At 41.0% G+C, this 18,219-nt stretch overlaps 1 protein-coding gene across 1 annotated transcript in view; it reads right to left on the reverse strand.

Moving 5' to 3' along the window:
• HSF2BP (heat shock transcription factor 2 binding protein) overlaps positions 1–18,219 on the reverse strand; it is a 118,055-nt gene that overhangs the window by 35,920 nt on the left and 63,916 nt on the right. Inside the window, exon 8 of the mRNA XM_025863556.2 lies at positions 9,854–9,957. Coding sequence (XP_025719341.1) covers positions 9,854–9,957 — 104 coding nt within the window. The remainder of the gene's footprint in view (positions 1–9,853; positions 9,958–18,219) is intronic.

Consider the following 18,219-nt stretch of genomic DNA (forward strand, 5'->3'; position numbering starts at 1 on the left):
TTGACTGTTTTTTTTTTATTTTTCTTTTTCCCTTTTTTTAACCAACATCTTATCAATCCCTTTTTAAAAAAAAAACATTTTTCATTTTTCATTTTTAGAGTCATATTTTATCCCTTCATAGTAGTTACCCTTATTTTTGGCATATATATATAAGTTGTTCTCTCTTTAAAATTTTGAGGTACAGTTTCTTCTAACAGATCAAAATATACCCTAAATCACTAGTGTATGGCTTTGTTCTAGTCTCCTGCCTGATCACATTCTCTCCCTTTTTCCTTTTTTTTTTTTTCTTAAATCTTCTTTCTTTTTTCAAACAACTTATCTTACCAAGTCCTTTTATAAAACCTTTTATAATTTTCATCTTTACAGTCATCTTCCATCCCTTCATTGTATCAACCCTTATTTTGTACATATATGTCTTTCTTCCTTTAAAATTTTAGGAGGCACTTTTTTCTAACAGACCAAAATACGCCCAAAATCTAGTGTGTGGCACTGATCTATGCACTAGCCTGATCATATTTGATCATATTCTGCTATTTTTGTATTGTTTTGTTTTTGTTTTTATCTTTTTTTTTCTTTTTTCTCTTTCTTTTTTCTTTCTTTCCCTTTCTTTTCCCCTGGTTTCAGGTCTTTTCTGATTGGTATACAGTATATTTGCTGGGGACATTGTAAACCTGTTAGCATTTCGTTCTCTCATTCATCTATTCTCCTCTGGACAAAATGACAAGATGAAAGAAATCACCTCAGCAAAAAGAACAAGAGGTAGTACCTTCAGCCAGGGACCTACTCAATACAGACATTAGTATGATGTCGGACCTAGAGTTCAGAATCATGACTTTAAAGATACTAGCTGGGCTTGAAAAAAGCGTGGAAGTTATTAGAGAAACCCTTTCTGGAGAAATAAAAGAACTAAAATCTAACCAAATCGAAATCAAAAAGGCTATTGATGAGGTGCAATCCAAAATGGGGGCACTAACTGCTAGGATAAATGAGGCAGAAGAGAGAATCAGCGATATAGAAGACCAAATGATGGAAAATAAAGAGGCTGAGAAAAAGAGAGAGAAACAACTACAGGATCACGAGGGCAGAATTTGAGAGATAAGTGATACGATAAGACGAAACAACATTAGAATAATTGGGATCCCAGAAGAAGAAGAAGAGAGAGAGAGGGGGGCAGAAGGTATATTGGAGCAAATTATAGCAGAAAACTTCCCTAATGTGAGGAAGGAAACAGGCATTAAAATCCAGGAGGCACAGAGAACCCCTCTCAAAATCAATAAAAATAGGTCAACACCCCGACATCTAATAGTAAAACTTACGAGTCTCAGAGACAAAGAGAAAATCCTGAAAGCAGCTCGGGAGAAGAGATATGTAACCTACAATGGTAGAAACATTAGATTGGCAACAGACCTATCCACAGAGACGTGGCAGGCCAGAAAGGACTGGCAAGATATCTTCAGAGCACTAAACGAGAAAAATATGCAGCCAAGAATACTATATCCAGCTAGGCTATCACTGAAAATAGAAGGAGAGATAAAAAGCTTCCAGAACAAACAAAAACTAAAGGAATTTGCAAACACGAAACCAGCCCTCCAAGAAATATTGAGAGGGGTCCTCTAAGCAAAGAGAGAACCTAAAAGCAGCAAAGAGCAGAAACGAACACAGACAACAGACAGTTAACAGTCACCTTACAGGTAATACAATGGCACTAAATTCATACCTTTCAATAGTTACCCTGAATGTAAATGGGCTCAATGCCCCAATCAAAAGACACAGGCTATCAGATTGGATTAAAAAACAAGACCCATCAATATGCTGTCTGCAAGAGACTCATTTTAGACACAAAGACACCCACAGATTGAAAGTGAGGGGGTGGAAAACCATTTACCATGCTAATGGACACCAAAAGAAAGCTGGGGTGGCAATCCTTATATCAGACAAACTAGATTTTAAAACAAAGACTGTAATAAGAGATGAGGAAGGACACTATATCTTACTTAAAGGGTCTATCCAACAAGAAGATCTAACAATTGTAAATATCTATGCCCCGAACATGGGAGCAGCCAATTATATAAGGCAATTAATAACAAAAGCAAAGAAACACATTGACAACAATACAATAATAGTGGGGGACTTTAACACCCCCCTGACTGAAATGGACAGATCATCTAAGCAAAAGATCAACAAGGAAATAAAGACTTTAAATGACACACTGGACCAAATGGACTTCACAGACATATTCAGAACATTCCATCCCAAAGCAACGGAATACACATTCTTCTCTAGTGCCCATGGAACATTCTCCAGAATTGATCACATCCTAGGTCACAAATCAGGTCTCAATCGGTACCAGAAGATTGGGATCATTCCCTGCATATTTTCAGACCACAATGCTTTGAAACTAGAACTCAACCACAAAAGGAAAATCGGAAAGAACTCAAATACATGGAGGCTAAAGAGCATCCTACTAAAGAATGAATGGGTCAACCAAGAAATTAAAGAAGAATTTAAAAAATTCATGGAAACCAATGAAAATGAAAACACAACTGTCCAAAATCTTTGGGATACAGCAAAGGCAGTCCTGAGAGGAAAATATATAGCAATACAAGCCTTTCTCAAGAAACAAGAGAGGTCTCAAATACACAACCTAACCCTACACCTAAAGGAGCTGGAGAAAGAACAGCAAAGAAAGCCTAAACCCAGCAGGAGAAGAGAAATCATAAAGATCAGAGCAGAAATCAATGAACTAGAAACCAAAAGAACAGTAGAACAGATCAACGAAACTAGGAGCTGGTTCTTTGAAAGAATTAACAAGATTGATAAACCCCTGGCCAGACTGATCAAAAAGAAAAGAGAAATGACCCAAATCAACAAAATCATGAATGAAAGAGGAGAGATCACAACCAACACCAAAGAAATACAAACAATTATAAGAACATATTATGAGCAACTCTATGCCAGCAAATTAGATAACCTGGAAGAAATGGGTGCATTCCTAGAGATGTATCAACTACCAAAATTGAACCAGGAAGAAATAGAAAACCTGAACAGACCTATAACCACTAAGGAAATTGAAACAGTCATCAAAAATCTCCCAAGAAACAAAAGCCCAGGGCCAGATGGCTTCCCAGGGGAATTCTATCAGACATTTCAAGAAGAATTAATACCTATTCTCCTGAAACTGTTCCAAAAAATAGAAATGGAAGGGAAACTTCCAAACTCATTTTATGAGGCCAGCATTACCTTGATCCCAAAACCAGACAAAGACCCCATCAAAAAAGAGAATTACAGACCAATATCCTTGATGAACATGGATGCAAAAATTCTCACCAAAATACCAGCCAATAGGATCCAACAGTACATTAAAAGGATTATTCACCATGACCAAGTGGGATTTATTCCTGGGCTGCAAGCTGGTTCAACATCCGCAAATCAATCAACGTGATACAATACATTAACAAAAGAAAGAACAAGAATCATATGATCCTCTCAATAGATGCAGAAAAAGCATTTGACAAAGTACAACATCCTTTCTTGATCAAAACTCTTCAGAGTATAGGCATAGAGGGTACATACCTCAATATCATAAAAGCCATCTATGAAAAACCTACAGCGAGTATCATTCTCAATGGGGAAAGGCTGAGAGCCTTTCCCCTAAGGTCAGGAACGCGGCAGGGATGTCCACTCTCACCACTGCTATTCAACATAGTATTAGAAGTCCTAGCCACAGCAATCAGACAACAAAAAGAAATCAAAGGCATCCAAATCGGCAAAGAGGAAGTCAAACTCTCACTCTTTGCAGATGATATGATACTTTATGTGGAAAACCCAAAAGACTCCACCCCAAAACTGCTAGAACTCATACAGGAATTCAGTCAAGTGGCAGGATATAAAATCAATGCACAGAAATCAGTGGCATTCCTATACACCAACAACAAGACAGAAGAGAGACAAATCAAGGAGTCTATCCCATTTACAATTGCACCCAAAACCATTAGATACCTAGGAATAAATCTAACCAAAGAGGCAAAGGATCTGTACTCAGAAAACTATAAAATACTCATGAAAGAAATTGAAGAAGACACAAAGAAATGGAAAAACGTTCCATGCTCATGGATTGGGAGAATCAACATTGTGAAGATGTCAATGCTACCTAGAGCAATCTACACATTCAATGCAATCCCCATCAAAATACCATCCACTTTTTTCAAAGAAATGGAACAAATAATCCTAAAATTTGTATGGAACCAGAAGAGACCCCGAATAGCCAGAGGAATACTGAAAAAGAAAAGCAAAGCTGGCAGCATCACAATTCCGGACTTCCAGCTCTATTACAAAGCTGTCATCATCAAGACAGTATGGTACTGGCACAAAAACAGACGCATAGATCAATGGAACAGAATAGAGCCCAGAAATGGACCCTCAACTCTATGGTCAACTTATTTTTGACAAAGCAGGAAAGAATGTCCAATGGCACAAAGACAGTCTCTTCAACAAATGGTGTTGGGAAAATTGGACAGCCACATGCAGAAGAATGAAACTGGACCATTTCCTTACACCTCACACAAAAATAGACTCCAAATGGTTGAAGGACCTAAACGTGAGACAGGAGTCCATCAAAATCCTAAAGGAGAACACAGGTAGCAACCTTTTCGACCTTAGCCGCAGCAACTTCTTCCTAGAAACATCGCCAAAGGCACGGGAAGCCAGGGCAAAAATGAACTATTGGGATTTCATCAAGATAAAAAGCTTTTGCACAGAAAAAGAAACAGTCCACAAAACCAAAAGACAACCGACAGAATGGGAGAAAATATTTGCAAACGACATATCAGATAAAGGGCTAGTATCCAAAATCTATAAAGAACTTATCAAACTCAACACCCAAAGAACAAATAATCCAATCAAGAAATGGGCAGAAGACATGAACAGACATTTCTCCAAAGAAGACATCCAAATGGCCAACAGGCACATGAAAAAGTGCTCAACATCGCTCGGCATCAGGGAAATCCAAATCAAAACCTCAATGAGATAGCACCTCACACCCGTCAGAATGGCTAAAATTAACAAGTCAGGGAACGACAGATGTTGGCGGGGATGTGGAGAAAGGGGAACCCTCCTACACTGTTGGTGGGAATGCAAGCTGGTGCAACCCCTCTGGAAAACAGTATGGAGGTTCCTCAAACAGTTGAAATTAGAGCTACCGTTCGATCCAGCAATTGCACTACTGGGTATTTACCACAAAGATACAAATGTAGGGACCCGAAGGGGTACGTGTACCCCAATGTTTATAGCAGCAATGTCCACAATAGCCAAACTGTGGAAAGAACCAAGATGCCCATCGACAGATGAATGGATAAAGAAGAGGTGGTATATATACACAATGGAATATTATGCAGCCATCAAAAGGAATGAGATCTTGCCATTTGCAACGACGTGGATGGAACTGGAGGGTGTTATGCTGAGTGAAATAAGTCAATCAGAGAAGGACATGTATCACATGACCTCACTGATATGAGGAATTCTTAATCTCAGGAAACAAACTGAGGGTTACTGGAGTGGTGGGGGGTGGGAGGGATGGGGTGGCTGGGTGATAGACATTGGGGAGGGTATGTGCTACGGTGAGCGCTGTGAATTGTGCAAGACTGTTGAATCACAGATCTGTACTTCTGAAACAAATAACGCAACATATTATAAGAAAAAAGGAAAAGAAGAAGATAACAGGAGAGGAAGAAAAGGGGAGTATGTCAGAGGGGGAGACGAACCATGAGAGATGATGGACTCTGAAAAACAAACTGAGGGTTCTAGAGGGGAGGGGGGTGGGGGGATGGGTTAGCCTGGTGATGGGTATTGAGGAGGGCACGTTCTGCATGGAGCACTGGGTGTTATGAACAAACAATGAATCATGGAACACTGCATCAAAAACTAATGATGTAATATATGGCGATTAACATAACAATTAAAAAAATTTAAAAAAAATGTAAAGAAACATGAGAGACTCGTCTCACAATAATATCTAAATAAACGGACATATATACTGCATTTGTGGATTGAAAGATGCAATATTGATAAAATGTCAATTCTCCCCAAATGAAATGTCAATACAACATAATCCCAATAAAAATCTCAACAGGATTTTTTTTGGTAGAAAGTGACAAGCTGATTCTCAATTTATCTGGAAATGAAAAGAACTTAGAAATAGCCAAAACAACTTTCAAAAAATTAGATTAACAGTACCTGACTTTAAGATTTATTATGTGGTATGGTACTGGCCTAATGATACAAAAATGGATCCATGGAACAGAACAGTGAGCCCAAAACCACACCCTCACATACACATGATTTTCAACAGAGATGCAGAGGCCATCCAGTGGAGAAAAGAGCCTTCACAACAAACAGCATCACACCAACCGGGCAGCCTTACGTCACGCAAGAACTGGGACTCCCGCCTCTCACCGCATGCCAATAGTAACCCAAACTGGATCAGAGACCTGAATGTAAAATGCAGAACTATAGAACTATTAAAGGAAAACAAATTTAAAATATTTGTGATCTTGAGTTTGGCAAAGATTTCTACCTCAAAAGCACAATTCATAAAAGAAAAAGAATAAGTTAAACTTCATCAAAATCAAGACCCTTGGGGCTCCTGGGGGCTGAGTTTGGTTAAGTGTCCGACTCAGTTTCGGCTCAGGTCATGACCTCAGGACCATGAGACTGAGTCCCACGTCCACGTCGGGTTCTGCGCTCAGTGGGGCGTCTGTTTGGGGTTCCCCCTCCCTCTGCCCCTCCCCCTGCTCACTCTCACTCTCTTACTCTAAAATAATACGTAAATAAATCTTTATCAAAAAAAATTAAGAACCTCCAACCTTCTTTGAAGATGCTCTTAAGAAAATGAAAAGAAAAACCAGAGACCAGGAGAAAATATTTGGATTTGTATCCAGAATACACAAAGAACTCTCGATACTCAATTAAAACAACCCCATTTTTTTAAATGGGCAAAAGATATGAAAAGATACCTTATCAGAGAAGATACAGGGACAGGAAATGAGCACATGAAAAGATGCTCAGCATCATTAATCATAACAAAAATGCAAATTAAGGCCACAGCAAAAGGTAGCACTATGCCCCTGTTGGAGTGTCTAAAGTTAAACAGAAAGACCACACAAGCACCAACGAGGATGCACAGCAGCTGAACACTGACGTGCTGCCCCGGGGGTGTGCAAAATGGTAGCATGCACCTACCACACACCCAAACATTCCACTCCCAGGTATTTACCCAAGAGAAGCGAGAGCATGTGTCCATGCAAAGACATACCAGAATATTTACAGCAGCTTCGTGTATAATAGCCAAATCCTGGAGACAACCCAAAGGTCTATCAACACCTGAATAAATAAAGCAATTGTGGTAGACCCACAGCATAGAACACTATTTAGCAATAAAAAGCAGTCAACTATTAGTCCACAATAACATGGATGGATCTCAAAATAATCACGTTGAATGAGAAAAGCTAGGCAAACAGAGTACAAGATATATGATATCAAGTATATAAACCCGTGGAAAATGAAAACAATTTATAGTGTAGAAAGGGGGTGAATTTGTCTGGGAAGAGGGGAGCAGAGGGGTGGGAGGGAGGAAACACCAAGGAGCACAGGTACCTCCTGGAGGTGATGCGCACCTTCACTCTCTTTATTGCAGTGATGATTTTACAGGTATATATTTACATTAAAACTTATCAATCATTTGCCTTAAATGTGTGCAGTTTATTGTGTATCAATTATAACTGAAAAAAGCTGTTACAGAAAAATAAGCATTCACCACCAAGTAGAACTGAAGCTCAAATAGAGATCTATATAAATTATGAAAAAATAAGGAAAGCCTATATTTTGCACACCTAAGTGAAATATGCACCTGCTAAATATGTAGCGTTAAAAGTTATGATGAACAAATTGGGACAAAATTTTAGGTTAAATTCGTGGTCAGACATTGACCATAACATATTTCTCGGTATGTCTCTTGCAGCAAGGGAAACAAAAGCAAAAATGAACTAGTGGGACTTCATCAAGATAAAAAGCTTCTCAGGGTGTCTAAGTGGCTCAGTCAATTAAGCGTCTGATTTTTGATCTCTGCTCAGGTCTTAATCTCAGGGTTGTGAGTACAAGCTGCATGCTGGGCTCCATACTAAGCATGGAGCCTACTTAAAAAAAAGAGAGAGAGAGAGAGAGAAAAGCTTCTGCCCAGCAAAGGAAATCATCAACAAAACTAAAAAGAAACCTACAGAATGGGAGAAGGGTATTTGCAAGTAACACATCTGATAAAGGGTTAGTATCCAAAATATATAAAGAACAGATATAACTCAACCCAAAACACAAATAATCCAGTTAAAAATGGGCAGAAGACATCAACAGACATTTCTTCAAAGAACACATCCAGATGGCCAATAGACACATGAAAAGATGATGAACATCACTCATCATCAGGGAAATGCAATGAGATATCACCCCACACCTGTCAGAATGGCTAAAATCAACAACACAAGCAATAAGTGTTGGCAAGGATGTGGAGAAAAAGGAAACTTCATGCACTGCTGGTGGGAATGCAAACTGTACAGCCGCTCTAGAAAACAGTATGGACACACCTCCAAAAGTTAAAAATAGAACTCTTCTACGATCCGCAATTGCACTACTGGGTATTTACCCAAAGGATATGAAATCACTAATTTGAAAAGATATGTGCACTCCTATATTTATAGCAGCATTTTCTACAATAGCGAAATTATGGAAACAGCCCAAGTGTCCATCCACTGATGAATAGATAAAGAAGAGGCGGTATATACAATGGAATATTTACTAGACCATAAAATAGAATGAAATCTTACCATTTGCAACAACATGGATGGAGCTAGAGAGTATCATGCTAAGTGAAATAAGTTAGAGAAAGACAGTATCACATGATTTCACTCATGTGGAATTTAAGAAACAAAACAAACAAGCAAATGGGGGAAAAAAAGAGACAAACCAAGAAACAGACTCAAACTACAGAGAACAAACTGATGGTCACCAGAGGGGAGGTGGGCAGGGGATGGGCAGTAAGAGGACACTTATCTTGATGAGCCCTGAGTAATACAGAGAAGTGTTAAATCACCACATTATACATCTAAAACTAATACAGTACTGTGTATTAACTACACTGAAATAAACATTTTCAAAAATAAAATATAAATTAATTAATTAGTGGTCAGAGAGAAAAAGAAACCATAGAGAGAGCTTTTATTTCAGAGAAAACAAAAACTTTTCTCTCTCCCCCTTTCCTTCACCTGACATTCAGAGCCCTGGACAACACACAGCGCTGTTTTGTCCACAAAGGGACAGGTGAATGCCCTTTACCAGCTGCTTTATAACATAATCTTTCTTTGGGGACGCCTGGGTGGCTCAGTCAGTGAAGCGTCTGCCTTCGGCTCAGGTCATGATCCCAGGGTCCTGGATCGAGTTCCCCTTCAGGTTCCCTGCTCAGCAGGGAGTCTGCTTCTCCCTCTGCCCCTCCCCCTGCTTGTGCTCTCTCTCTCTCTCTCTCTCTCTCTAATAAATAAAAGTCTTCAAAAAAATAAAAATAAATGTTTAAAGATAGTTTTTCTTTGTGTCACAGAATCATAAATACACCAAAAGCACTACTTCAGAAGCAGAACTAGAAATAACCTAGCACACCACTGAGTTCTCTATAGTTTGAAATCTTTTTTTAAAGAATGCTAACACCTTAGGACAATCAATCCCAATATTTCTAATACTTCACACCTTCCTCTGGCCAGAAAGAAATAGGTGCACGCGCGGTACAAGAACATTTACAGGGAAGCCCTCTCCTCACCATTCAAAAGCCACCACAGCAGCGGGATGAATCCCGGGCTCCCGCTGATGTACTTCAAGCCTTTTAGGTTGATGCTCACGTTGTACAGGGACATCAGCAGTAACCTGAAATGGAAAGAAGACAGGCTGAGATGATGCCCCACGTGAAGTCTCACCCTAAATACTCCTGCTGATAAACGGGGCTTTCCTACGCTGCAGATGCCCCATTCTGCAGGCTGGGTGACAGGCACTGTAGGCAGGACGTACGTGAAATAATACCGCTCCCTGGGATGTTACAGGAGAACTGGAAGCTCCAGCAACAGGCCCACAGAAAACCACCTTGTAGAAGTGCACATAATCAAGGGACACAACTGCAGAGAGGGTCCCACAGTAAACCTCAAGACCAAACTTACCGAGGCCACTCCTGCATTTACACACAGGCAGCCCTCGATTCGTAAGTATACTGTGCTCTAACAGTTCAATTCAGCTGCTTACAATTTAATCCTATCTTTTCATTCAATGAACATTATCCATGATGTCTGGGTAGCCAGCACAGGCCATGTAAGTGTGTTTAATCCACAGCATCAGGGATGAAGAGCACCAGCAGGGCGCACTAGGGTGCAGAGAGTAAAGCACTTGCTTGGGGGCAAATGTAAGGGGCGCCAAAATGTTCAGTAGCCAGGATCTTTTAAATGTATTGTAAAGCAAATTTTTAAAAAATCAAAAGTACTGCAAAAATCCTATAATAAGCAATACATCAAAATTTTAAATAAAGATGGGATCAGTAACAGTGTCATGCCAAGGGCGCCTGGGTGGCTCAGTTGGTTAACCGACTGCCTTCGGCTCAGGTCATGATCCTGGAGTCCCGGGATCGAGTCCCGCATCGGGCTCCCTGCTCCTTGGGAGCCTGCTTCTCCCTCTGCCTCTCTCTCTCTCTCTCTCTCTCTCTCTCTCTGTCTCTCATGAATAAATAAATAAAATCTTTAAAAAAAAAAAAAGAAATAGCTGTTTTTTTTTTTTAAGATTTTATTTATTTATTTGACAGAGAGAGACACAGTGAGAGAGGGAACACAAGCAGGGGGAGTGGGAGAGGGAGAAGCAGGCTTCCTGCAGAGCAGGGAGCCCGATGCAGGGCTGGATCCCAGGACCCTGAGATCATGCCCTGAGCCGAAGGCAGACGCTTAATGACTGAGCCACCCAGTCACCCCGAAATAGCTGGTTTCTAAGTGCCACGGCTTATTCAGGACCTGGGACACAGTAAGCACTCAGTTTAAATATGGAAAGTGAACCAATCCCCAGTGACTGAAAGCCTCAGCATGCAGAGACAGTCTTTTTCTCCCCGTATTTTGATGGGCATTTTCAAAGTAAGGCAATGCTACCAGGTTCAGGAAGACAACACCAGACTAGCACCCTCCAGAGCAGTGATGCCCACTTCTCAGACTATAATCCTAGGCCTCCTCACAGGCCACAAAATGAGCCAAACCTGCCAATCCTTTCCAGTTTCCCTGACAATTTTTACACATATTCAAAATCTATTCACTAGTAATCTATTTCATGAGTTATTAAGAGCAGTTCAAAGGTCGTATTCATGAGGAAAATTCAGCCCTTTAACTACAGCTTTCTGAGGCCTCCAATCCAGGATTCTAAGAGAGAAGTTCTTACTTCTGATCCCCAACTCAGGGAGGTGAGTCCTTAAAATGCAATGTGTTGTCCACGCGGCTTCATGCTACAAGAGCAGGGCTGAGCCCCTGCTGCAGAGACCAGCTGACCCCCAGAGCCTGAAACAGTCTCTATCTGGCCCTTTACAGAAAAGGTTGGCAACCCCTGCCTTCAAAAATGAAAATAAAGTTAGCTAATCTTCTTCAAAACTTAAAAGGTGAAATTAACATTTGAGTGATAACTGGAATATGGGGCAAATTCCAGGAAATACATCCAGTTGAAATTCTTCACTCACTGCCACTCAACTTTAAGGGGCAAAAATGACTCATAAAATTGATAAATGTCTTTAAAATTCATATTTGGTCAAAGTCAGCCATCATTAAGAGGCTAGGATGGAACAAAGGTTATTGCAATGACCGCAGAACCACCTGAGACCGTGTGTCATCGCCAGGCTACATCTCACAGAAAACCAGAGATGGCTCTGAGGTCGCAGAGGACTTAGCAAATAGCAAACCCAAAAAACTCTCTATTTCTTATTCGAGTGCTTTCTGTTCCAGGATTTCTATCCTAACCACAAATATTTTGTAAATAATTTATCAGGTTTCCAATTGCAAAGTCAAGAGAAACTGCACATCCAATCCACTCTTCTGGCACAGAGTTAAAGTAAATGTCATTTCCCAAACTACTGGAGTACTAGGAGCCAGACTTTTTCTTCCAGTGACCAAAAAGGTAGGCAAATTCTGCTTCCTCCCATGAAGCTAAGCAGAAGATTTGTTATAAACGGATTTACGGGCTCCAAAAGGCACCTTGCCAGGCTCTACGACCTTGAGCATTGCAGATACGTCCAACATTGACAAGGAAAGGGCAGAAAGCAGGGCTAACATAAAGATTCCAGCAAATCTGAAATGCTACAAAAGCAACACAAGAAACTCTCTTTCAAGGAAAAGGACACTGTCTTCACCTAGCTGTAGCAGGCCTGGGGCTGACTGGATTGGCCTGGTGAGAAGTCAAAACGCTGTCCTGATGCTCTGACCGACAAAGCTGAGTCATGCTACTGAACTCTTGTATTCATCTTGAAAGGAATTACAACTGGAAGCAACAAAGAACAAACACACCTGGTCCTTCAAAACAAACGAGCTATGAAAACAAACAAAGAGGCATTAACTGTGATGTCCACTCTCCAGAAACAAAAGCCACCAACCGGTCATCTAGACGAAAATATAAAGTAGCCAAATTACCACCATCAAGTAATGCTAAGGAACAATGAGCAATAAAATTCTTAAAAAAGACTGTATATGTTATTTGAGAGAGAAGCAAATAGTAGAGCAATACAACCAGACATTTCAGACCAAATGGTGGGCAGAACCTGGCAGTTAGAGGCCTACCAATTTTTTAAAAATTTATTTATTTATTTGAGAGAGAGAAAGAGCAAGCACATGTGCAGGGGCAGAGGGAGAGGGACAGAGAATCCTAAGTGGACTCCATGCTGAGCATGGAACCCAACATGGGGCTCAATCCCAAGACCCTGAGATCATGACCTGAACCGAAATCAGGAATCAGACACTTAACAGACTGACCCACCCAGGCATCCCTTTTTTTGAAATTTAATTGAGCATTTACTATGGGCCAATTATAGGAGCAAGTGCCTGTCCTATTAAATTTTAAGTTTTTATTTAAATTCATTAGTTGACATACAGTGTAATCTTAGTTTCAGGTGTACGATACAGGGATTCAATGTTTCTATACATCGCCTGGTTCTCATCAGGGCAAGTGCCCCCCGACTCCCCATCCCCCTATCTCCCCCCCCCCCCTGCCCACCTCCCCTCCAACAGTGTGTTCTCTAGAGCGGAACCTGTTTCTTGGTTTGCCTCTCCCTTTTTTTTGTTCCTTTGCTCATTCGTTTTCTTCTATTCCACATGAGTGGGATCATATGATATTTGTCTTTCTCTGACTTATTTCACTTAGTATAATGCTCTGTAGTTTGATCCATGTCGTTGCAAATGGCAAGATGTCATTCTTTTGATGACTGAGTAATATTCCACTGTGTATACACCACATCTTCTTTATCCATTCATCAGTGGATGCACACTTGGGCTGTTTCCATAGTTTGGCTATTGTAGATAATGTTGCTATAAACATCAGGGTGTACATATCCCTTTGAATCAGTGTTTTTGTATTCTTTGGGTAAATACCTAGTAGTGCAATTGCTAGATCGTAAGTTAGTTCTATTTTTTAACTTTTTGAGGACCCTCCATACTGTTCTCCATGGTGGCTGCCCCAGTTTGCAGTCCCACCAACAGTACACGAGGGCTGGGGCATCTGGGTGGCTCAATTGGTTAAGCGTCTACCTTCGGCTCAGGTCATGATCCCAGTGTCCTAGGACTGAGCCCCACATCTCAGCTCCTGGCTCAGTGGGAGTCTGCTTGTCCCTCTCCCTCTGCCCCTCCCCTACTTGTGCTGTCTCTCAAATAAATAAAATCTTAAAAAAAAAAAAGTGCACAAGGGTTCCCCTTTCTTCACACCCTCGCCAACACCTGTTTGTTGTTGTTGATTTTAGCCATTCTCACAGGTAGGAGATGATATCACATTGTAGTTTTGATTTGCATTTCCCTGATGATGAGTGATGTTGAGCATCTTTTCAGGTTTGTTGGCATTCTGTATGTCTTCTTTGGAGAAATGTCTATCCATGTCTTCTGCCCATTTTTTAAATTAGATTATTTGTTTTTTGGGTGTTGAGTTGTATCTGTTCTTCATATATTTTGGATACTAACCCTTTGTCAGATATGTCATTTGCATATATCTTCTCCCATTCTGTTAAGTTGCTTTTTAGTTTTGTTAATTGTTTCCTTTGCTGTGAGAAAGCTTTTGATGAAGTCCCCGTAGTTTATTTTTGCTTTTGTTTCCATTCTCAGGAGACATATCTAGAAAGAAGTTGCTACAGCCATGTCAGAGGCCTTACTAACTGTTTTCCTCTGGGATTTTTATGATTTGGAGTCTCACATTTAGGTTTTTCATCCATTCTTAATTTCTTTCTGTGTATGGTGCAAGAAAGTGGTCCAGTTTCATTCTTTTGCATATTGCTGTCCAGTGTTCCCATTTGTTAAAGAGACTGTCTTTTTTTTTCCATTGGATATTCTTTCCAGCTCTTTCAAAGATTTTAACTGACCATACAGCTGTGAATTCACTTCTGGGTTCTCTATTCTGTTCCACCGATTTATGTGTCTGTTTTTGTGCCAGTACCATACTGTGTTGATCACTACAGCTTTGTGATGTAACTTTGAAATCTGGAATTGTGATGTCTCCAGCTTTGCTTTTCTTTTTCAAGGTGGCTCTGGCTGTTCGGGGTCTTTTGTGGTTCCATAAAGGTCTTAGGATTGTTTGGTTGGTTTTTTGTTTTTAAAGAAATACAGTAATTAACTACAGAACCTGCTTGTTTTAGATTCTGTGGCTCCCCTCATCAAGTTAGAACTTAAAAATCAGTGTGTGTAACCCTAACAAAATAGCTATAGGTTATTTTTTATCTACCGTGTTACATAAAGGCCCACAAAAAGATATAAAGAACAATACAATACCCACCTCCCTGATTAAGAAAGAAAATCTTATCATCATAGTCAAATCCCCTTTGTGAACTATGTCTGAACACAGACACTTCAGAGGGGTGCGAGCCAACACCTCCGTCTGTCACATGACATGCACTTCCAGATGCCTTCACAGCACATGTGCAGAGCCCAGCAACTCCATCATCCATGTCTGTATCAGTGGCAGCATACCGTACGTAATCTTCCACACTGGGGGGAGATATGTGTCTACACTGACTTGTATAGTAATAATGTATTTTCCCTGATGCATCCCAACATTAATTGATCACAATCTATTTACCTATTCTACATGGTAACTTCCCAGCACATGCTATTTCAAACACAGATGCTATGATGTTTCTGCACAAGCGTCCTAGTGTTTATAAGCTAAAACTTTTTCTGGAGTATATATCAAAAGGGGATTACCTGTCCTTGGCATGAGCATATTAACCTCAACAGATGCTGCCCACCGGCCTCCATCTCCCTCCTACCCGCAGAGTGGACAGGTATAATCTTTCTCTGGCCTCACATCTCTCCAAAGCTCGTAACTGTTAGATACTGATTTTTTCCAGTGAAATAGAATGAAAAGTTTTTTTCATTATGGTTATAATTTGCATTACAATTGAACTCAAGAATCTTTTCCATACTTATGAAGCTTGCCAGTGTTTCCTTTGTGAACTGCCTCATTATCTCTTTTGCCCATATGTGTATTAGATTATTTGCCTTTTTCTTAATGAAAATGCCAAATACAGATTTTTCATTTTTTAAAAAATATACATAAAGTGATCAAACTAGATAGCATGAAACCCTAAAAATACCATTCAGAAGAATCAAGGTTATATTCAAACCACCACCCATCAATTGACAACTTCGTACTAGACCAATTCACTGGGTGTTAAACATTTTGTGGCTGAAAGCCCTACCGCCTGAAAAATAATAATAATATAAATAATAATATAAAATAAAAATAATACTTTGGGAAGTAGTTCCCAAACCCCGAACGTTAGAGAGACATTTCAGAAGCTTGGAGATGATCTGTGTTAATATCTGGAAATGCTGCTGACTCTAAGGAATTTGAACATAATCTAAGATTTGTCCTCAAAATGTACTTCCCTCTTCAAAATATTTAACTATTAACCAACATCCTAGAAATATAGCTGTCCTTAATAATAACTTTCTTACTACCTAGAATTAATAAAGCTTTGATTGGAAATGACTAAGAAAACCCAATCATGTTTAGAGACTTCTTTTCAACTGGAATTAAGCTGTTCCTTATGTGAAGGTTTCAGGCCACCCAAATGCATGTAACACTCTGTATGACTTTTAACAACAAATAAGATATAACCATAACCCAGAAAGTGAATGTCTGTATCTCACATGCTCATTTAGCATCATTTGCTGAGCACTTTCTGTGTATTAGGTCTTGGGAAAACAGAGCCGAAGTAGAGTCTATGTCATCCAGAAGTTTACAGCACGTGGAGGAGAGAAAGGAGAGCACCCACTGAATGCACTTTTAGACTTCACTCTCCAAGCTCAGTGTCCTCAGGGTAGTTCTAAGGCACTGCCACAAAGACATTCTGTGGAAATGGTTCTAGAATCACCTTTATAAAATACAGTCTGAGTTCTGACTATCCCAGACAAGTTTTCTCTTCTTTGGAAACTGGGATTCTGTGGGAAAAATCAGCCCGCTGGTCCTTATGATGGTGAATCATCACTCAAGGAGGCTCAGCTCTGCAAATATAGCTACAACCACTCAGAGCTACATCTGTTCAAAGATATAATAATGCTAGCTTGGTTATAAAATACGAACTGGTTTCCCTACAGAGCTCACAAGCTGGTTCTGCAGCAAAGGCCCTGGGAAATTTCACCTGCAGGACTTCTCACTGACTGAACCATGCTGATGACCACTGGGAAGTCGCTGAGTGGAGGCATAAACCAACAAACAACTTCTTCAAGTAGCACATCCAAGGACACCCCCACTCGAGGAGCATTTCTATAACCTTCCACCCCTATGTGCCCAGGCAAGAAACACCTTTGCAGAGTTGCTGTCCTCTCCAGCCTTCCCTGACCATACACACCATATACTCCCTGGGCCCTGAACAGGAAAATGTGCCATGTCAATAACCTATGGTTGGTACAGAGTAAACACATTCCCTTCACAGAATGTGCATCTCATCCCCAAGTCTGGGAATGGTGTTATGCTGAGAACCAGTGGTCTTCATTCAGGAATGTGGATAAACCCTCCCTGGCAACCTCCAATAGCTCGCCCTGCCTGAGGTCTCCTCTCTCCAGCTGGGAAGCCACCTCCAACCCTGGGCCTCCAACAAACCCATCTAATGACATCTCCAACAGGTCTGACCCTAAGTAGCAGCTGGAACAAGATGCTAAAAGGCCTCTCATGGTCTGTTCAATAAGGTTGGTAAAATCATAGTGAAGGATAGGCAATGAGAAACAATTAATGAGAAAATTAAATACAAAAGAAATAGTGGGTACTTAGAAAGGCCGGGAGTTGACCTGATTCCTGAAATCCAGATCTCGCACATAAAACAAAAATTGTGTTTGTCCAGCTCTTGAGTGTCAAGGACAAAGGCAACACCAGTGTCAGTAGAGATGAGACACCACCAAGAGAGGCTCAGGGTCCAAGCCAGGTTCAGTGCCAGTATGACGCACAGTGGCCCTCTGCAATCCCAAGGTCAGGGTGCAACCCCAGATGCTGTGTGCATGCCTGGGCGACCTGTGGCTGGAGGTGGAGGACAACAATGGATGCCAGTGGTGACAGGGGGGCTCCTGACACAGCACGCCTGACTGCTGGGGGAGAACAGGTGGACAGGGGCCTGCCACCACCTGGTGGCACTGAACTCCCCAGTCTTGGCGGACGGAGCCTGGTCTAGGGCCGGCCCGGGCTGCACGCTGGCACCTAAGAGGCTGTGGTCAATGTGAGAACTGCCCACAGAGAGCGCAGCAGCCCCGGCTGGTGCGGCAGGAAGGTGCTCCCCTTGGAGGCCTGGAGGCCAAGGCTTGGGAGATACACCACTGCCGCAGACAGCAGTCCTGCCATCCAGCACAGAGCACCTCAAGAGGCCGCGTGTCAGCAGGTGCACGTGGCCACCAGATATCAGAAGTTTCTAGATTTGGAGAATCTTCCCCCAAA

This window comes from Callorhinus ursinus, unplaced genomic scaffold, assembly GCF_003265705.2.
Source record: "Callorhinus ursinus isolate GAN/ISIS: 27379988/994484 unplaced genomic scaffold, GSC_fseal_2.0 scaffold75, whole genome shotgun sequence".
In the NCBI taxonomy this organism is placed as follows: Eukaryota; Metazoa; Chordata; class Mammalia; order Carnivora; family Otariidae; genus Callorhinus; species Callorhinus ursinus.